Source organism: Cebus imitator, unplaced genomic scaffold, assembly GCF_001604975.1.
Source record: "Cebus imitator isolate Cc_AM_T3 unplaced genomic scaffold, Cebus_imitator-1.0 Scaffold241, whole genome shotgun sequence".
NCBI lineage: Eukaryota > Metazoa > Chordata > Mammalia > Primates > Cebidae > Cebus > Cebus imitator.
Genome location: NW_016107556.1, coordinates 1,940,209 through 1,963,099, shown reverse-complemented (window position 1 = coordinate 1,963,099; position 22,891 = coordinate 1,940,209). Strand labels below are relative to the sequence as shown.

The 22,891-nt window shown below is 38.4% G+C and overlaps 1 protein-coding gene across 2 annotated transcripts in view; it reads left to right on the top strand.

Annotated features, from left to right (window-relative positions):
• Positions 1-22,891, top strand: part of FAT3 (FAT atypical cadherin 3) — a 670,902-nt gene that overhangs the window by 529,489 nt on the left and 118,522 nt on the right. For both annotated transcript variants that reach the window (XM_017498438.2, XM_037727841.1), the window contains one exon: positions 8,394-8,533. In XM_017498438.2, coding sequence (XP_017353927.1) covers positions 8,394-8,533 — 140 coding nt within the window. The remainder of the gene's footprint in view (positions 1-8,393; positions 8,534-22,891) is intronic.

Sequence of the window (22,891 nt, the reverse complement as noted above, 5' to 3'; positions counted from 1 at the left end):
CATGCCCAGCTAATTTTTTTTTTTTTTTTTTTATCCAATCTGCCTTTTACGGTTTTTTTTTTTTTTTTTTGAAGCAAATTGAATTACATCTTTCATAACTGCCTCTGACAGGCTGAAGTGCGGCCCACAGATTTCATATATGCCTCTAACAGCTATTGCATTACTCGTATCCAATGACTTCTTTTGTTTGAGGTGCGATGGGGTTTGGATTTTGGGGGGGTTGTTTTGATTTTTGTTTCTTTGCCTTTGAGGTATGTGGGCTTGTTGTTGTTTTGTTTTTAATCTTTTTGTAGGTTGGTTTATTTCACTGGTCCTTTTCCAATTGAAAAAGAAATTAAAATGTATGCCAGCCCCTCTGTTTTGCAGCAGTAGTACCATTCATACACCAAAAGCCCTATCAGGATAGTCCCCTGGCTGCCATCCACAAGAGGAAGGGCAGGAAATGGAACCTAGATATATAGCCAGTCAGCCTCCCCCCGCAAGCTGCATAGGGGAAGCAGATGGAAGCATGTGGGATAGACCCTAGGAGCCAACCTTTAAATTCCTTGAAAGAAAGCAAGCAAGCACGCCAGGCTGCAAAAGGAAAGGGCAAAACAGCACTACAGCCCTTGACAAACCGGCAGGGAGAGGCAATGGAGAGGAAATGAGTGCTGAGGACCAGGAAACAAAGCAGGCTGTTGCTAAAACAGAGAGGAGAGTGTGTGTCACCAGGTCGGACACTGAGGTGAGCTAAAGCTGACTTCCCACGCTTCTCTGTGGGAGGCAGGGGATCCAGGAGAGAGTCGGTCTGGGGGAATCATTTCCTTCCACATGTCACTGCCTGGATAGGATAGGCAGGAACCTGCGTCTCCCCTCAAGAACGGCTGTGCTTGGGAGAAGCATTTAGAAAGTTCCACAATGGTTTTAACAAGGCACAGAAAAAAAATGTTCCATGGCCCGCAGTCAAACCTCCGTAGAGAGTCCTCTGAACTTCCAAAAAGCAAAGAGCTCTTTTCTCCATGTTCCATTTGATGAAATAGTGGTGAAATATGTTTGTGTTACTTATTTGGTATCAATAGCATGCCATCTGTACATGGCCATCCTCACACCAAGCTTTCGCTTCCTTCTTCATTCCCACTCAACATATTTGAAATGGAACTCCTTCTGATCCATGAAAGGTGTCTTTACTTATCTTCCCAGTAATTTCCAGCTCATTAAGATATTATCAAATGCAATCTCTTCTTTCTTGGCACAACAAAGTGTTACACTTAGTCGTGGTCTGGTTGTCTGTGCAGTCACCTCTAATGATTCCTTCCCTTCTACCTCCAGTAAGAGTCACAGAAAGTGCAATTCGGTTCTAACACGTGTTTCTAGTGCCAGGTCTCCAGAGATAAGTGCAATAATGATTTCTAGCCCGGCACAGTGGCTCACACCTGTAATCTCAGCACTTTGGGAGGCTGAGTTGGGTGGATTGCTTGAGTTAAGAAGTTTGAGACTAGCCTGGCCAACATGGCAAAACCCTGTCTCTACTAAAAATACAAAAATTAGCAGGGCATGGTGGCAGGCATCTGTAATCCCAGCTACTAGGGAGGCTGAGGCAGGAGAATTGCTTGAACCCGGGAGATGGATGTCGCAGTGAGCTGAGATTGTGTCATTGTACTCCAGTCTGAGCAACAGAGCCAGACTGTCTCAAAAAAAAGAAGCGAGTTATTTTACATAGCCTAAAGGAGAGTGCAGTAGAAACCGAATAGGCAATAGAATGTCTGGTGTGCTGTCCTGAGATGAGGTGAGTTGCTCCTTCTCATCAGCCACTGTTTTTTCTCCCTCCTCCTTGGACGCTCCAGTTTGCAAGTACCTCTACAACTTGGCGGTGCCACATCTCTGCCTGGCATGATCCATGCACGCAACCTGCTGACCCGTAGCACATCCCATCTACCACCCATGTTCCCGGGAATGCCCTTACTTATACTCTGCTTTTGAAATCCTACTGGCATGCCTTCCTATAATGGTTAGTCTCACCAACTGCCCGACCCCAGTTATCTAGGTCAGGCTTGCAACCTTCAGCATTCCTGCATGTGTGTGTGTGACTCTCTGTAGGTAAGCATGCCTAGCAGTACTGCATGTAACCTGATTTGCAAGTTTTTCCTGTCAGCAGGATGAGTGCTGCTGTATATTTTCATTTGTGTTTATCCTGTCTCCACTTTTAACCCCTAAGGTTAAGGCCCATGTGTCCTCATTCCTTCCTCCTGCCAATACCTCTGTTGCTACCAACCCAGGATGAGTGGAATACACTATGGTGACTGATGGAGATACCCCAGGCAGCCACCATGCTAACCCTACGATGCCTCCTGGAACCAACTGAGAGTCAGTGTGACCTTCCACTGTGCTGCCAGCCATGGCAACCTACGCACCTTTGACAAAATAGAAATATCATTGGTCCAAAAAGAAAGAGGTCGTTTACAAATGAGGGTCCTCCCTGGAAGGAACCCCTTTAAACTACCTTAAATATAGACCCAGGATCTATCATCAAGAACATGGCATCAGTTTTCGTGTTTCTTCATCGGTGTATTTCTAAATGCTGCACTCTTCCTAGAGATTCCCCTCAGTTTCAATGCATTTGTAGGTCTCTGAATGAGGACCTACAGGGTTGTCCCTCTGGTCTGGAGCTTCCATCACAGAGTTTTCACTATAAATCTAGTCACATCTAGCCAAGCTTCTTTTCCAAATTGAACTTACTGGGCCAGATGCCCAAACAGAACATGATTTTATTTCCATCCTCACATCCAGCCAACAACATCTTGAAACACCAAATCTTTATTTCACCGCAAAAGTAAAATCCTTTTCCCAGGTGCTGGTTGCCTCAGAATCGATACAGTCCGGATTCCACCAAATCCTCCTTTTGAAAATCTTTCTAATCCATCAGAGTCATTTTTTTCTCAGTCTGCTGACAACATCTTTCCCCTTCTCTAAATACCTATTGTTTCCTTTATCATACTCAGATGTTGTATTCTGCTCTCAGGATTTCTTGCTTATTTATCTTTGGCCATGGAAACTCTCATCCCTTTGTTCCCTTTCTCCTTACCCAAGCATCTTTTTTGGCCAAGCTAACATACAGGGGAAAGAGCGAAGAATGTGCCTCAATGCTTAAGAAACATAGCAGTGAATGCCTGGAATAGGCCCCAGATATGTAATGTCGGCATGGATCTGAAATGACGTCTCAAGTTTAAGTATGGGCCTTGCCTGGGCAAATACTCTGTGACTCTTCCAACCGGAGTGAGATTTGGTTCCATTATAGACAGTGCTTTCACACACCTAAAGAGACCCTGAGTTACAGAAAACACATCGTCTTGGCATTGCACTGATAGCTTGCAAATGCTATAACTAATAAATTCTCATTAAGTGAGCAGAAATAGTGTTTTAGCATGCTTTTCCCCTGAGAGTAAAGTCTCCTCATTTCTGCAATTCCAAATCTACCTAGTTCTTGTTTAACTGCATTTCTTTGCCTCCCACCATGATAGGAATTCACAAAAACTGGGTGGTGAGCAAGATTTCGTTTCCAAGCCTAGACCCTCTCATCGAGGATCTGTCACACACTTTCTTGTGCCTCCAAGGAGACCACTGCTTGCAATGTTATGCAGTGAGACTTTTCAGCTTCCAGAAACAGAAGCCCTACTTGTAACTGAGTTAAGAAAGCTGTAATTAAAAGGAAACATAATAAAGTTCAGCTGTTCTGTGTTTAAACAGCCCAACGCACAGCATGTTCCTTCTCTGTGTTAAAAGGGAAAGAAAGTGAAGGGAACACAAATAACCCATAATCCTTTGTGGCTTTATCACATATCTTCACACTTCTCAGGGGACTATGATTTCAACTCCACAGCTCCTTGATTTACAGACTCACTAATGTGCATGCAGTCTGGTTCACCGTGCAGTCCCTGTATCTTTATTCTGTTGGCAAATATTTGAATAGAGAAGGCCACCTTTATTACACACTTCAGACAGTTCCTCTTTATCTGCAGATGGATGGGGGATGTTGTAACCCATTTTTTTATCTTTTCACCTGACTTAGACTAGAAAAATAATTTTCTTTGTAAATGGTAAGCATCTGCTAAAGTATCTTTCTTTATCTCGCTTACTGTAAGGCTACGCTTTAAAAATGATTCTCTGCTGGTGAGTGCTAGCACATAGGTCCAACTCTAGCTGAAGCGTCTTTCTGTGTTGCAGATACAGGAAGGCCGCCTTGATCCTTCATTTGTCATAGGTTCCTTCAAACTTTGGGCTCCAGGCTGATGCTATGTCATAAGCTTATGCCTGTCTTTCTTGAACTTTGTCCCCAGTGGAGCCATCACTTACTTAGAGATGAATCAGGTAGGCCAGTTGAAGTCTCTGGTAGCACTAGCAGCAGCCTTGTTCTTCATTTAGAGCTTGGGCACCTTTGGGTCTTCCCTAACCAGGTGGCCATATTTCTCTAACAAAAGACTCTTACCCAGTGCTATGGAGAAAAAGCACATTCATGCATCACTTCTACTATAGCTGCTCCTGCATCAGGGTGTCCCTTGCTCCAAGTCATTCAACATCAAACACTTCATTTCCCCTCTTCTGTCCTTTTTCCCTAATTTGATCCCAAATAAGCCTCTCATTTTTCCATAGCAACAGTCTAATCCATAGGAGCACATCTGAAGAAACTTCAGGAAAATAGGAAGCCTAGAAATACTTAATGTACTATTAATAGTTTTAAGAAAAATGAACTTAAACTCCGTTCTAGAAAGGATTTTCTTTCTGTTTCCTGACCTCCACCTGGTATCTCCTGTCTTCCAAGTAAATATCCTTTTCAGCCAGGTACCGTGCTTGCTTTCATTTCAAGGCAGAAAATTACAGAAAAACAGTAATTGGTATTTAGCATTTTCAAGATCAAACCGTAACCAGTGTTTAGCATTCTTTCTTAAGCTCAGTGTACATGCCGAACCTGAATGAACGGCTGGTGCACAACTCCCTAAATTCATTGAGATTCGGCAGCTCCGTGTTCTGGAAGCTGCTCATATAACACCTCCTTTTTGGTGACAACTGGATGTGGGCTGGTATTTTTACAGTTACACGTGGAGTGGAATAGAGTTGTATGCTAGGGGAGGGACCTGGAAGCTTCTCTAAAAGGGAAGCTGTGTGATTCTCACCATTGGATCTCTTTATGGAGGGACAGAGGTGCTTCATACCCTTCTATAAAGAAAAACTAGACAGAATTACGGCCCGGTGCTCCAGTGCCCAGCACATTTAAGCAGTAGCTGCTGGCTCAAAATATTTCCATTTATATCCCATTTTTAAAGCCTTTTAGGACATTCCTACTTGGGATGTTTAACTTCAGAATCCAACAGAAATCCAGTGTGCCTCTTCTACTCTTTGTTTACTCTATTACACCTGTCTTGACCAAAAATGGTCAAAGAGAAATGTCCCTGATGTGAATTATCTGTTATGTGGGCTGTTCACAACCTCGCTTTTAACCATCTCTGCCGCACACCCCTGCAGCAACGCTCAGGCTGTGACTTTTCTAATTTCCCACTTTGTTGAAACTCAGACCAGCTCTGCGGTGTCCTCCCTCCTCCCCACCTTTTGTTGAGCCTAACGCTGCTGCACCGAACACACTCTGGCTTTGCATGTTCTGTTACTGGCTCTGAGGAAGCACACCTTGTTTAAATGGAATGCCGCTAGAGAAAATGGACTCCTAGCATTTAATATTCTCACCCTGGACAATTTGGATGTGGTTTCCTGTGAAAATGAAATCACTTACAGGCTAAAAGGGGGCCTGAAAAATGAGACCTGGGGGAGAGAGATGGAGTCGTTTATGAAATGGGATGCTTAAGTAGTAGGTTATTAAATTGTGTGAGGGTTGATGGTAAACTGCGGGTCTAGATTCTGTGTCCCTTGTCAGAAATTCATTTTAAAATTCAGGGAAGATTTTGTTGAACATTACGTCTTGGTTGAACTAGGCACAAATATCTGGAAAATGAGTGTCCGAGTCTGCTAGCTGTATTGGTAGACTGAGAAACATCATTTTTTAGGCTCCTTCTCAAGTGCTCTTGGCTTTGCCCTTCTGACAGCCTATCCCCCCTGTCCCTTTAGAGGTTTCTGCTCTAAAGTATTTGAGAGAGATACACACATACATATATACACACGAATACATATATGAACACACACAGGAAGAGAGAGAACTGTAAAAAATAACCATAAAAGTAGTCGTTTTATTTGATATGGAAAATGCATAAGAAAAAGCACACCCGCTATTTGCCATGTCTAAATGTTATGCCACTAAGTGCATGAGATGATTATGTATTTTTGTACAGGGCCTAGGGTAGAATGTGAGTCAAAGTCAGTGAGAGAGAGCAAATAGGGCTGCTCCATTTAAACAGTAACTCAAACTAGAATCTATGCTTGCTGGTTCTCTAAATTTTATTTTTAATCATCTTTAAACTGGAGCAAACTAAAGTTTTATAATTTGTATAATTTTTATTTTGGCTTGACTCACGCATTTTCACATTTTAAAATAATCAATGCTAGAGGATGACACCTTCCCCAACCTCCAAATAATATCATGGCCCTAAGATTTAAGAAAGTTAACATTTCGGTGAGGAAAACATTCTAAACGTGATTTAAAATGTGATTTAATACCCAGGAGAAACAAATGGAGAAGTTGCATTCTCCTCTGTCCTTCCATACAGGACTTATGAGTCAATTTTATGTCCTTTCTTTCATGGCAAAGTTTTTCTCAGAATGTACCACTTAATAGAAAATGATTATGTTTTTTTTTTCTTTTGCTCATGAAGATGGTTTTTCAAGACTCTCAAATCAGCCTTCCATTTTATTTCATGTTATTATCAAAATGAAATATTCCCTTTGGATAAAAAATGGTAACCATTAAGGCTTGCTTCCCTTTTCAGCCTAGACCTCCCCCTCTCTCCATAGCCTATCTTCAAACAAATGTTTTTGGAGTTAACATTTAGTGCTCCTCAGTAAATCAATGAAAAGATATTAATTGGAAGATAAGTCTCTTTTTAGATGAAATTTTTGAAAAAGTTTATAATCCCTAAGCAATTCTCTGATACTCTCATATCTCCATAACTTTAATTAAATGTCAAGGGCAATTATATTCTCTCTTGCAATTAAATAATCTTAAGTGTATCTGACAGCTGCAAGCAATAAGCATTTGAAATATATATACATATGGCCAGGTTTTCTTAAGTAAACTATATTATTTATTTTCTGTCACTGGACATCAGATTCTAGTAATTCAGTTAAAAATCTCCTTCCCTTTACTGACTATTCATAAATTATTATATAAAAGAAATATATTGTTCATTGATCAGCAACATGAAGTGCAAAGAATGTGGAATGTGAAAATAAACCAAAATTAGTTTTCCAAAATATGAAATTCAATAAATGCATTGCCCCAGATGCTGTAGTTAAATAAAATTACTGTCTGAGAACAAAATCAACACCATGGTATTTCAGGCCAAAGTAAATAGAGCTTGTAAACATATACTCATGTTTAATTAAAATTGTTCCAGCATTTATACCATTATCTTTCTCCCCCTAAAAAAAATGTCATTTTGGGCAGATCATAAACCACACTTGGGTTCACAGAGGTGGAAACATCAGCAGTCATTTCAACAATGGCAATGTTGTCTTAAGCACATCATTCACAGACTGTGAGTTATACTTTGCCTGGGGGTTGAAGGGAAAGTATAGTTTTCTCAGCTTTCATGTGAATTTTTTATATTTTGTTGTTATATAAACTGATGTTTTCTTCTACTTCTTTCCCAATTTTATTTTGTGACTCTTCCTAGACTTTTTGCATTTTTAGGGAAAAAAATTACGTTTTTTTACTGTCAAAATGGCAAAATAAGTATTTATATAAATATCCAAGCTTACAGATACAGAATTTTTAATATGAAAGGGAATCTGAATTCTAGCAGCCAAATGTTTACCATCAATCCTGGAATAGATTTTTAATGTCTACTCATTTCATTAATAATTGGATTATTTATTTACTTAGAATTTAATCTACTTTGGAAAAAAAAAAGATCTATAAATTTCTAACACAGAAGCCACAAAATGTTGAAGGGCCTTTAGGTTTCTAAATATTTAATGGAGTCAGTTTATGCTTCACTACTCTTAACATTACTGCTGAGGATTTTCTTTGCAATACATTCCTTTTTTGTGACATTTGTTATGCATTGTAGAGGCTGTGTTTTGAACTATGAATCAAGTTAGAAATAAAGAGGTCCCATTTACAATGTACAAAATTGAGCCATAGGGATGTCTATCAAAAAATATTTCTGTATAAACTCTCCCTTTAAAGATATATGATATAATAAATGTAATAAGATCTCAGATTTGCTAATTTCATGTTTCTGTGAAATCATCAGGGGGGAATTTTGACAGCGCTTTTGATGCAGAGAAGGGTGTTGGGACAATTGTCATCGCAAAACCTTTGGACGCAGAGCAGAGGTCCATCTATAATATGAGTGTGGAAGTCACCGATGGGACAAATGTTGCTGTCACTCAGGTGAGATGTTAAATTACTGAATTACAGGAATGCTGAAACAGCTGCTAAAGTCAGGGTTGCAAGCGATGACAAAAAAAACAAAATGTAGTGGAAGTAGTAAATTATGTCCATGGTTTTCTAGTGTTTAAAAAAATCATTTTCAAGAACTGAGAAAGGGGATTCTATAGATGATATCATATAACTTAGCTGCCATTTTCAAGAAGTTGTGATTGATCATGCATGGCAAAGTGATACATGTTTGTTTCCTGATCATCTACCGTAGATTTATCTGTTTGACAATAAAGTCAACTTTCCTTGAATTTCCAAAGAGGAGGACATCTATATTGCTTGAGTTGACACACCATGTTATTCTTTACCGCCTCATTTTTTTAGTCACAGAAAGTTATAGCTAGAGAACACGTAAGAGTCCAAATTCATTTATAGACTTAGACAAGCTAAGTAATATATCCAAGGTCACACAGCCTTGGTAAAGAAAAAGGACTGGGATCTAGGTGTCTTGACTCTCTTCTGCCTTTCCAGCCTCTTTATCCCTGCTGTAGAGTAAAATTCCCTCATTGTGGGGAGAGGATAAAAACACCAATGGTGGACCCCAGCCACAGAAATCCTATGTGATTCTAACGTGTAGCCAGGGTCAAGGACAGCTCCTTATATTCTGCAACTCAGTGCATATGAAAGGGCATTGAGAGCCAGAGGGAAAGAAAATCTCTGGGCTGCTCATGTGGCTCAGTACATCTTTCTGAGACCAACACAATGTTAGATATCAGTATGGGGCAGACTTGTACTAAATATAAGAAGTGTTTTTGTTTGATTTTTTTTTAGCACCAGAGACCTAGGCCAGTTGTGGCCGAGAGCTGACACACATGCCTATGCTATAACCCCTCTTTCAGTCCCTGGTGTGCTCTGCAGTTCGCCTGACTGCAGAAGGCATCACTAATTCATCAAGGACTGCTTTTCTGCTGAGCCCAGATGTGTCCTTAGAATCTTTCTGAACACAATGCTTCAGGTTGTGAAGACGAAATTTTTGCCAACCCGAGGCAAGCAAGTGTTGATGCATCTTAAATATGATGTAAGCATTTGCAACTATGCTGTTTTAAAAAGGAGAGAGGATGAATATTTCATATGTTTGCCTAACCAGCTGCCTCTTAGTTTGAGACTATTTCAAAAATATAATGAAACTCTTTCTTTTGAGCCTGTTTATAATCATAGAATTGTAGAATTTGAAGAAAACAATAGGGTTCATCTTAGTACAACTCCTTTACTTTTCATTTGAATAAACTGAAACCTTAGAAACGGGAAGTGACTTGCATATAATATGGCAGCCAGTATGTGACAATTTCTGATCCTCCAACTTGTGTCTTTTCCCAAGAACTAGGATGATCCTATGACCCTGTTTGCCTTAAAGAGTCCCATGTATGTCTGTGGCATTGGCATAATTAATGATAATACCCCATTCACTCTCTAAATGGCCCCAGTTTAGATGATAAATTATATGGTCACCCAATTGAAAGCCATACTGTTTCAGGGTGTTTTCAAGGCTAAACTATAGACACATGAAAAGCACCCATGGCGGAGTTCTTTCAAGAACCACACAATCTAAAGCATGCCCCCAAAGACTAATACAAAACAACCCACATGCTGCATTGCTGTCTTAAGTCTTAATTCACTTTAAATGTGAATTTAAGTTTTAAAAATTAGCTTTCTCTTAGTATATTCAACCTCGACTTTTTAGTGCCACTTAAAAACATAAGACATATTTGAATAAAATACAAATAAAGCATGAAACCATATTCATCTCCAGACTTTTCTCCAGGGTTTCATATCAGTTGAATTAAATGGTATTCAGTGTGCCCAGAATACCATTATGGATATTTTAAAAATTGAATATTTTTAGAATGAGTGAATGAATAGTAGATACATATTCAGCAGAGTCTATATAGCAGATATGCTGGATCTCGGAAGCACAAAACTGATTCATGTTAACACCAACAAAAATGATCAATGATACTTTTACTTTAGAATTTTATTAGAACTAAATGAGAAATCATTTAACAGCATTTGTTCCACAAATATCTTTGGAGTTCATAACATGTGCTCGGAGTGGTTCTAGATGCTAAATACTAAGGTCACAGTGATTCAGAGTTTTAAATCCAGGTGACTGACATGCACTCACTTTTTTCAAGTTAATATGGAAACATATATGACAAGACTTTGAATGTACACACTGTTTGATTCCTGTTTTTGTTTATTTTATTTCTGACTAGTATACAGTTAGGCTTACCTCCAGGGCTGTTTAGATGGAGTTAGAGAATTAGGTGAACTTTGAGATACCTTTTGCTAGGGCCAAGATAAGGAAGTTAATAAAGGGTACCAAGAGATTTTCTTGTCCAAAGCATTGAAGTCACTCTGTGTCTCCAGAGTCATGACCTTTTTACAAAGTGAGAACTAAGAGTTTCCAAAATACATACTTGTGTGCCATTGGTGTTACCATCAGGAAGTCATTACTCTGTCTGCCGAGCTATCTTAGAGCCTGACCACCTCACCAGCCCCTGCCAATGCAGGCCTCTCTCACACTTACCACGGCTTTCCTGGCAGTGGTGGTGGGAATGCCTCTCTGAATTAGTCAGCACTCTCGGTGTCAAGGACATTTTTGCAAAAGGATGTTTTGGGAAATAAAAGGCATTCCACATTTCTTTTAGAAACCATGAAATCATGTTCCTATGCATGACCCTAGGTAATTTAATGATTCTACCATCAAACAGATAACCTTCACCATGTAACTAAATAAATGTCCTGTAGCCCCACAACACCTGCTCAGTTTTCCTCTGGGAACTTTTCTCTGCTTTGTTCATTTGGAATCATAAAACAGGATATGACTTGGGCTTCAAATCATCTATAAACAACATGTTGAACTTGGCTTCACAAATGTCAGATACATCAGAAGCTCAGTGATTCTGTGTCTACACGAAAACCCTTCCTTCACATGCAGTTTTGTCCGGTTCTCCCAGCGCTCATGGGATTCATGTGCCTCAGAGCTACAATATCTAATGACAAACATGCTTTTCTTTACTGAGATTTCTTAGTGAGAGCACAGAACATAAGAAGGTCCTGTGGATTTTAAGTTGTAAAGATTTCAATGAACTAAACACAAGAATAAAGCATCCCAATATTGGCAAAAACCTCCTAGCAACATAGAGGCCTCTACATAAACTAGTTCTTTATTTCTTAGTGGACATTATTTTACTTTTTATAACACAACGTAGTATTTGGCCACACAGGCTTTGTAGCAGGGAATTTTGCATCCCAATCTCAACTCTGCCATATAACAGATGAGTCACCTCGAGCAAGCCACCTAACTTCTCTGCACCCTCGTCTTCTTGTTTGGGGGTGCCAATACCTACAACATGGGAGTTGCTGTGAGGATTACATGAGTTGATGCATACAGAGTATCAGCATGAGGTCTAAATGTAGTCAGAATTCAGCTAATACTAGTTACTACTGCTATTATTACTATTCCTATCACCTGTTAGTTTCTCTGAGGCCTCATATGTTGCTGTGAGAAGTGAGAGAGACAGGGCTCTGATGAAATGGAAGACCAAATGGCTGCATCCCCCTCCTTTAGTGGGGACTATTCTGGATACTTTCTGACTTGTCCTGGGGTAGAAGGTGCAAGACAATACGCCTTAAGGCACATTCAGTGAAGACGAAATAGAATTTGTCAAGGACTCTGTGGCCACAACAGGCCAAAGGTCTCTTAGTGGGCTTTTCCCAGTTCCTCATGTGCCATCTCAGGATGGTCACCTTTGGTGGCTCTTCAGTAGTCTTCTCTTTGCCTAAAACCAACTAACATATTTTAGTGCTTGCATGTCCCAAGAATTATTACAAGTTTTAAAAGCTTAATCATTCTCTATACTACTCATGTCGTGGAAAGATAACAGACAGTTCATGAACTGGCACCGGAATTAGCATTTCCCTAGACCAAAGAATGACTAATGCACTGGAGTGATGTTAAACCAGCACTCGGATGCCTTCTTATCCAGATTCCTGCCCCACTTCAAATCCTACTGTCTCTAACAAGCCTGTGCAAATCAGGACCTAGCTATACTAGCAACTTAAACTCTCCAAAAGAGTTTGAGATCCTAAGAGGTCCTTGAAGCCCATGAACTTGTTCATCAGTTTTGGCATGTGTATATGTTTTTCTAGAGAGAAAGTCCATAATTTTCATCAGATGTTCAAATGGGTATGTGATCTAAAAACGGTTCAGATAAACTAACTCCCTAATAGTTTTATTTCAGCCAGTAACTCTAGTTAAAAATGTCAACATGTAGCCCTGGACACTCCCTGGGAAACATACACACACACCTAGGGGAATCATTGTCCTTTAAAGGCTCCCCAGCTCTGTCACTGGACTGCCTGTTATCCATGGTGTTTCAAAGTACTATTGTCATGGGTTAAGAAAGACTGCTTGTCCACCAAAGCCTTGGACAGCAAACAGGAGATTGGCTCTCTTTGAGAAATCTTATTAAAAATAGGAATAGTCTGTGGGGGAAAGGGGTACTACCATTCTTAAACATTACAGAAGTGTTCCTCATGTTGATGTCTTAGAAGCCCAGAGATGAGTGAGGATGTCTGAAGCGTGTCTGGCACAGGGATATGAAAGGATGAAGGAATCAATACTGTGTATGGTTGGAAAAGAGTTGAGGAATCACAAGGAGCATTGGCTGTTATGAGCAGGGGAGGAATAGAGAGTATCCAAGTAGAAACAGAGGCCCATAAGAAGTGGGAATAATGACATGCCTAGGAGGATGGGGTTATCATCCATCCAAACATCAAGCAGCACTACAAAGCCATTTTAAGAGGAATTCTACCCATAGTGCCCAGACTGCCATCTTTACATACCATTTACCAAGGAAAGGAGTCAGGATTCCTCACAGAAATGGCTAACTGCAGGTTTGCAGCAGGAACCTACAGCATCTGTTCCTGCCAGAAAAGCCTACTGGAATCATGGTAAAGCATGACAACCAGAAACTTAAATGGATTTCCACTGATTAAAGATGAGATAATATGAACATCAAAAAGAATAATGGGATAATGGACTGAAACACATGAAAGAGATTTAAAAACCCAAGTGTTCGCATATAATGATCCTCAAGAACAAAATCATTTAACTCTTACAGTTACTCAGTGAAGCAGGTGCTATTCATGGTAGGCAGCAGGGCTCTCCTTCACTTCCCCGGGAAGATGTTCATGTCCTAATCTTTGGATTTGTGAATATACTGTGTTACGTGGCAAATGGGACTTTGCAGATGTGATTAGGCTATAAATCTTAAGATACAGAGAGGATCCTGGAGTATCCAGGTAGGCACAGTCGAATCACATGAGCCCTTAAGCAGATAACTTTCTCTAGCTGGAGTCAGAAAAGCGGCAGCAAAAGGAAAAGTCAGAGATTCAAAATGTGAGAAGGACTTGAGATGTCATTTTTAGTTTGAAAATGCAAATGGCAACATGACAAGGAATCAATGCAGCCTTAAGGCGATGAGAGAAAGTCCCAGATGACAGCCAGCAGGAAAACCGGGGGCCTCAGTTCTACAACCACATGGAACTATGTTCAGTCAACAGCCAGAATGAACTTGGGGCAGTCATCCCCAGTGCTTCCAGAAAGGAACACATCCATGCCAACCCTTGATTTTGGTCTTGACTCCTCACCTACAGAACTATGAGATAATCAGTGTTTTAAGCTTCTAAGTTTATGGTAACTTCTTTTTTTTTAATGGAATAGGGTCTCACTCTATAACCCAAGCTGGAGTGCAGTGGCAGTTACAGTTCACTGTAGCCTGGCCTCGCTGGGCTCAAACAATACTCCCACTTCAAGCCTCCCAAGTAGCTGACACTATAGGTGTGTGCCACCACACGCATCATCAGAGCAAGTTTAAATGAATCTAGAACATGGCTCTTTCAAAGAGTTAATGGATGAAAATATATATGATATTAGTAATATATAATAATATATAATACCTGATATTTATATAATAATCATTTAACTAATAAGACTCATTTTTTTTTTTTTTGAGACAGAGTCTCGCTCTGTTGCCTAGGCTAGAGTGCAGTGGCACAATCTTGGCTCACTGCAGCCTCCACCTCCTAGGTTCAAGTGATTCTCCTGCCTCAGCCTCCAGAGTAGCTGGGACCACAGGCACATGCCACCACACTGGTCTAATTTTTGTATTTTTAGTAGAGACGGGGTTTCCCCATGTTGGCCAAGCTGGCCTCGAACTCCTGACCTCAAGTGATCCACCCTCTTGGCCTCCCAAAGTGCTGGGATTACAGGCGGGAGCCACCATGCCTGGCCATAAGGCTCATTCTTAAGCTTCTTTCCCCTATAACTCTGGGATACTTAAATCGGGCATTATTGTTACATTCATTTTCCAGTGAGAATTTGAGGCACAGACAGCTTAAGTATACACAGCTGAAGAGATATAAACCTGCTTCTTCTCAAAATAATATACAAGTCCAGGAACATTTTCCTACACATTTGTATATATGAAATATACAATTTAACTCATTATTGAAATCCTCTGGTATAATGAAAGGAGCACCAACTCAGAATTAGGCAACCCAACTTCAAGTCAGCACTTAACCAATTGCTGTCTGTGTTACTATAGAAGGCAGCTTAGTCTCTTTAAGACTCAGTTTCTTCAGCATATTGAGGATAAAACCTTACGTGCCTCATAAATTATAAGTTGAAATAAGCTATTACATAAAGATTCTTGGAATCTGTGATGTGCATACAGGCTTTATTATTGTTTATTTCTCAATTAGCTTAAAATTAGCTGTACAATATGTGTATGGCTATTATTGTTATTTATGAAGGACAGCAGAGACAGCCATGTCCAAATTGTAATCTAAAAGTTACATTGATTTGATTCAGGGACCCGTGTGATTTTGTGGTTTCAATGTTTTTCCTATTCTGGTCATCCTTTGGACTTATAATTATAGGGAGGCTAGGCACGATGTCTCACACATGTAATCCCAACATTTTGGGAGGCTGAGACAGGAGGTTCACTTAAGGCCAGAAATTCAAGACTAGCCTGAGCAACATAGTGATAACTTATCTCTGCAAAAATAATAGTAATAATAATAATAATAATAATTTTTAATTACCCAGACATAGTGGTCACATGCATCTATAGTTTCAGTTACTCAAGGGGCTGAGGTAAAAGGATCACTTGAGCCCAAAGGTTCAAGTTATAGTAAGCTATGATCATGCCCTAACTCTAAAAAAATTAAAAGGCTGGGTACAGGAGTCATGCCTATAATCCCAACACTAAGGGAGGCCAAGGCAAGAGGATTGCTTGAGCCCAAGAGTTCAAGACCACCCCAGTATTTACGAAAAAAATCAAAAAAACTAGAAAGGTATGAGGGCACGCACCTGTAATCCCAGCTACTTGGAAGGCAGGATGATCCTCTGAGCCCAGGAGGTTGAGGCTGCAGTGAGCCATGATTACACCACTGCACTCCAGAGACCCTGTCACAAAAATTAATTGATTAAAATCAAATTTAAAAGATAGGAAAATCAGCTTGTATCCAAATGCTTCATAGCCAAACCTGAGATTTAAAAATCTCTTTCAGATAATCTCCAAAATTCTAAAGCCTCACAAAGACAATTAATGAAATTGGCCAGTCTTTCTGCCAAAGGGCCTGCATGTACTGGGGCTGGGAGGGCTGGGAGGGCTGTGACCTGAATTCCTAAGGTTAGTCTTGATCTTCATCACTTTGGGGATTTCATTCCTCCTCTCTCATCTCTAACCTCTGTGTTTGGAGTTTCTAAATGGCCTGCTTCCTTAAAAGGTAGTTTTTATCTTGAAGATTTGGACTTTGTTTTATGGCCTCCCTTCATCCTGAACCTACTTTACAGAGGGGAAGAAACAAATCATTTTTGCTATAGCTACTCTATGATTCCCCAGAAAACAGCCCCCCACAGGACATCTCCCTCATCAGGGTTTTCCCTTCATCTCCTTTTGTGTTATCTGCCTCTTAGCGGGTGAAAAAAAGTGGTGGCCTACACTTTCCTTGTGTATTTAGAGTAGGAAGATGCTGGAACAACTACAAATGTATGCAGATAAAATAAGGCAGCAAGCCAAATCTTTAAATGAAAGACTTTCTTTTTTAATAAAACAAAAAAATGATAGGGCAAGGTATGGTAGCTCATGCCTGTAATCCCAGCACTTTGGGAGGCCAAGGGGGGAGGATTGCTTGAGGCCAGGAGTTTGAGACCAGCCTGAGTAACATAGTGAGAATTTGTCTCTGCAAAATAAATATTAGCCAGGCCTGGTGGTATACTCCGATTGTCCCTGCTCTTTGGGAGGCTGAGGTGTGAGTCTGAAACTGCAGTGAGCTATGATTGTGCCACTGCACTCCAGCCTAGGGGACAGAGGGAGACCCTATCTCAAAAAATAATAAAATAATAATAAAATTTCACTGTATGTAATAGATCTGGGCTTGAAACCATATGAGGAAATCAATTTTTGAATATAAATTCTAATTTTCAAGGCACCAGGGATCTTTATATTTAAAATAACCTCATAATGAATGTCCCTGAAATGAGAATGGAATCAGTTATCTATTTTGTAAATTAGGATTTCTCTATAGCAAAGTACATAATATTTGTACACATTGTATGTAATAAATGTTACGTGCATTTATTTTTAACGTGTAACTTAAATGCACATGGAAATGATAGGATGGGATGAATACAGAATTGGCTCTATAATACCTGAGGTTGAGTCTGGCCTTGCCATTAGGACTTCAGGCACATCCTTTAACTTCTCTAATTCTCATTTTCCCCACAGATAAACCAGATATAATAAAGTCCAGGAAATGAATGTAATACAGATTTATAAACTGTAAAACCAGTACAAGCTAATGTGATTTTTCAACTTATCCATTGATAAACAAAACTTGTAAACCTGAGAAGAATACAAGGAGCTTCGCCCTTGAAATCATAACTATAGAATGTTTTAAATGTGGTTTTGAAATGCCAGCAGAGGCATAAGAGAATTTCAGTAGTCATTTAGGACTTAATTGGTTCTAATAAAAGACAGCGCTTTCACCCTACAGCTCGCCCCATGGACACTTCATGAGCCTTTGCGAAGCAGAGCTTGGCTTCTACCCAGAGTTAGCTTAGAAGAGCCAGCAAAACCCAAAGTGTTTGTGGTGGGCAGCATTGAAACCAGCTCTGAAGAGACTTCCTATATTCAGGTTTCCTCCTGCTTTGATTTCATTATACTTCTTTAGGCATTTCAATTATCATTTTGAACACAACATCTTTGAGAGTTACTTTGCTTTGTTTGTTAGTTCAGGAGCTCACAAATGGCCCCGGCTGTGGGAAATAAAAAGCAAATGAGGAGAAGGAAGTCTTTTACAGAGAAACACTTGTTCTGACTGTAGATTAGGCTTAAGACAAAGCAAGCAAAAAGAGGCAAGCTTTTCAAGAGCACATCAATTTTGAAACTTCGTGAAGGTCAGGGCAGGCTTGCTGGCCAGAAAGGCTTTTTCATCCCATTAATATAACTGAACACAAATATTTTAGCATCTTTACTAAGTTAACTTGAACTTTGTAAATGAAAGAATTGGCGTTCAAAGAATCTAGCATGGTTCTGCAAATACAGTGGAGAAAAAACAATACCCAAAACTTTACCAGCACACTTTTTAACCCTTTTTCTACCACAAACTACTACAGGGCAAAGCTTGTCCCATGTCAAGCTTACTCTGAATGGCAAGTCGTCCCAGCATAGAGGTGGCAGCACCACTCCTTGTCTTTCCCTCAAAAAAGGCATATTTGTACCAAAGTGAGTGAGAGTGCAGCCATTTACACAGATAGGCTTAATCTGGTTGCATTTATTTTTGAAAGTAAATAATGTTCTACAATACAGCCAAACACTAGCATACTATTTAATGGAGAATAACTAGAGGATTTTTCTATTAGAAATCAGACAACAGCATCACTGTGTTCACTACTGTTTACTGTCATACTGTAATAGCCAATGCAATTAGACAAGATAAAGCAGTTTGTGCCATTAAAAAAAAAGGTAAAAGTATCTCTGTTTGCATGTAGTATAATTATATATATCTGAAAAACTCAAAAGACTGAATGGAAAAATTTCTGTAAATAATAGGAAAATTTAGTAAAATAAGAGGTTAAAAATTTAACATACAAAAATTATTAGCTTACGTATATATAACCAAAAAAAAAAACAATGAAAAGATATATTGGAAGAGAAGACTCCATTTAGGGTAGCATATATATAAACTTCAGAAAGTGTTCAAAACCTATTTAAGGAAAACTAAATGTTCCCAGAAAAATAAAACAGTATGTTGAACAAATGAAAAAAGACAAACCATGTTCTTGGATAGGAAGACTACATTAGAGAGAAGTCAGTTTTCCTTCAGTTAACCTGTACTTATAGCATAATTGCAATTAACAATTTCTATCATGTGCTATACAGGTTTATTAAGAAGAAGAAGCAAAAATAGCCAGGAAAACCCTGAGAAAGAAGGAAAAGAGGGCCCAGCCTTTCCAAACATTAAAATGTACTATAAATCCTCTATAATTAAAACATTTTGGCACTGATACATGAAAAGACAGATAAACCAATGGAACAGAATAGAAAATCTAGAAATATGGATTTTCTAAAGAGTGTCATTGAGACAAATGGAGAGCCATATGGAAAATAATCACAGTATACCAGGAAAAATTCCAAGTGGATTAGAGATGTAAATGAAAGAAAAGAAAACATACAAATGCATTTTTTAAAATAAATGTGTTCATTTATAACCTGAAAGTTCGCAAAATAGTCTAAACTGTGAATCCAGAAACGATAAGGAAAAAGATTGATGTATTCACTTTTGCATAGAAAGAAAAAAAATCCACCATAAGCAAAATAAAACTACATGACAAAATTGAAAGCATATTTGCGATTTCTATCACCAACTTCCAAAAATAAAGAACAAGAGGCCATCTAACCTATAGAAGAATGAGATGAGATACAAATAATTAAACAGAAAAAAATGCAAATGACTCCTAAATATGTGAAAAATTGCTCCAACCTCACTCAAAAAGAGAAAGGTAAATTAAAACTATACTGAAATGCCATTTCTCATCTATCAGATTGGCAAAAAATCTAGAAATCTTACTACATATTCTGTTGGCAAGGTTGTGAGAGACAATCATTCTTACATATTATTTTGGGAATGCAAAATGATAAAACCTTTGAGCAAGTGAAATATGGGAATATATATAAAAACTATATAAGCACCTATACTTTGATCTAACTATCCCAATTCTAGAACCTAAATATGTACTAGCAAAAAATACGGAGGAAAAAAAAAAAAAAAACCTCACTGGCACAAGGCTTCTCCTTGCATACCCTAAGAACAAAAATTGGAGACATCGTAATGAACACCAGTAGAAAAATAGTTGAATTAACTGATTCATCTTCTCACTGGGAGAGTATCTCTGTACTTCTATGACATTATCTTCAGAATGTAATGTAGGGTTTCTCCACAGCAACACTATTGGCATTTTGGGTTAGATAATTCTTTGTTGTGGAGACTGTCCTGTGCCACTGTAGAATGTTTAGCAGCATCTCTGGCCTGTACCCACTAGATGTCAGAAACAGTCCTCCTCCCAGTGTGACAAACAAAATGACTTTAGACACTGCTAAATGTCCTATGGAAGACAAAACCATCCCTCGTTGAGAACCAATGTTAATGGTATGTTAATTGTAACTGTAATGTTAATGTAATGTTAAATGAAATAGCATGGCCGGCAACAGTGTATACAGTATGTTTATATTAACAAAATATTTGATGGGTAAACCATACCATTTTTTTTAAAGTTATCTGTAGGAGAAGGGAATAGTGTATAGGGGGAAGGTATAGAAGCTGAACTTCTTTGAATATATCTTTTTTGTAAACTTGCCTTTGTACCTTTGCATATAATATTAAATTAAATATTTAAAAAGTCTAAAATTTGAACACAAATGGAAACAAATAATGTTAGTTGTATATCGAGTTGGTGGCACATCTACACAGAAAAGAAATATTTTAAGTGACTTTAAACACACGATTTGACTATATATTCCTAGTTGGATAAATCCTAAGAACAAAAAGAACTACAAGATAATACTAAAATTGTTTTCAATGATAATTATAATGTAATTATAATAAGAATGTTGGAATTATTCTGAGATTTTTGTGCATGTGATTCAAATAAAGCAATGAATAATTTTGATGATGTCTTAAGCATGAGAAATTTCAGCATGAGAGAAAGGAGACAGAAGATAGATATAAAGAAGATAGAGATAAAATCCATGACATTAAGTAAAAACTTTGATGCTATAATTTTGAATAGGAAGCAGCAATATGAACTCATGAAATATTTAGTTAAAAAAAACCCACAAACCTTTCCTGACTCTGTCCAGTGAATAAAACTGAAATATAATAACAAACCAAATAAGCAATAAGCATTCCTAGCAGTGGATCATGGTCTCTAAATATCATTTCCAACTAAAAAGGAAACGAGCCATTTTGGAGAAATGGGTAATTACAGATTGGGGCAGAAAATGTACAAGATAACACTGGAAAAATTACTGGTAGCAATTTTCAGAAAGCAAGGAAACTATCAAAGAGTACTAGGGCTGTGTCAAAAGATGTCAGGAACTAATTGGAAGAGGCTCCTACAGGCCAAGGTTGGGCTACATGTTCATCATCAATATAACTACAATGGAAAGAAACATATCACATGTGATCACATTCATGAGTTCAAAATAATGGTTGAAAAAGAGAAACTCATTATTCACTTTGGGAAGAGCCAAAGAACCAACTCATTATTTCAAATTAATAAAGGGAAATATTATTTATCCTACTTTTCCTGTATGAAATGTACTTCACAGTAACCAAATAGTTGAGAAGTTTCTTTTCAGAGAAATGTTCCAATTAATAAACAAGGAAGGAAATCATAGAATTAGAACATTATCATTCTGAACTTTTTAAAGAATTATCTGTATAATGATTGCTAATATCTGCTAATATCACAGAACAAGAGAGAGAAGCAAACAGGATGTATCTCCAGATGGAAGTACACCAAATCACTCATGAAAGAGTTGTGTCCAAAAAAGAAAAAAGAAAATTGAATTTTAGCAAGGCTTTTAGATCAAACTATTAATTTTTAAGAAATACAGGGGACAGAGCATCATGTAGAACAAAACCACAGGGATGCTATGACCAAATTTCAGACTGTGGGAACTAAAGAGAAAATGGCTCAGTTCTTCAGTATCAACCATAACATCATAAAAATTGCAAGGAAATAGAGGGGAGTTTGAGGGAGAACCTATAAATTCAAATATAATTAACCCCTTTATGGATGTATCAACCAGATGCAATGTTTGGAACTTATTTGCATATCTTGATTAAAAGATATGCAAATATGTATTATTTGAATATATGTATACATATTTGTGTATAAACAAACACAAAATACATGGAAATTATGAATATATGTACACATACATGTGTATAAACAAACACAAAACACATGCAAAAACAATTTGAGAAGTTTGAACACCAATGGGATGTTTGATGACATTAAGAAACTATTCTCTGTTTAGGTGCAGCAATGGTATTATGTGTGTTTATGTTTATTCTAAGAGTCCTGTCTTTTAAAGATGCATACTGAAATTACATGATGGCTGGGATGTGCTTTAAAATAACTTGGAGGAACAGGTGGGGATGAGTGGAAGTATGATGAAACCAGAATAGCAATTGATTATTATCAAAGCTGAGTGATAAATATTTGAGTGTTCACTACACTATTTCATATTTGTCTGGAAATTTATGTAACAAAATGCTTTATGAAAGAAAACCATTTGAAAATTTTGTAATTGGGAAACTTCATTTCTTAGCTATCGTTAGTGCCATGTTCTTTGCTAGACCCTCCAATCAGGACAACCACAATGTGTGGACACCACCATTGAGAAGCTGTGACTGCTCTGAGTCTACCTCATTCATTCCTTTGCCTTTTCTGTGCTCCTCTTCCCATTCCATCACTGCCTCCACAGAAGTCCACCAAGAGAAAAACATATAACAAGAACTTAAGATAATGGCAACTTAACAAACTAAGGTCACCTTGTGATCATTTACATTGTGTCTCAACGAATTCTACAGAATGATCACCTTCAAGTGGCTGTCTCAGCTGTTCAATTAATAGTGAGAATATTGATCAGCTCATAGTTTATGTTCCTGCTAATGTAAACTACTGGTTTATTGTCAACCTCTAATCACAGATTGTTTTTATAAGAGAGC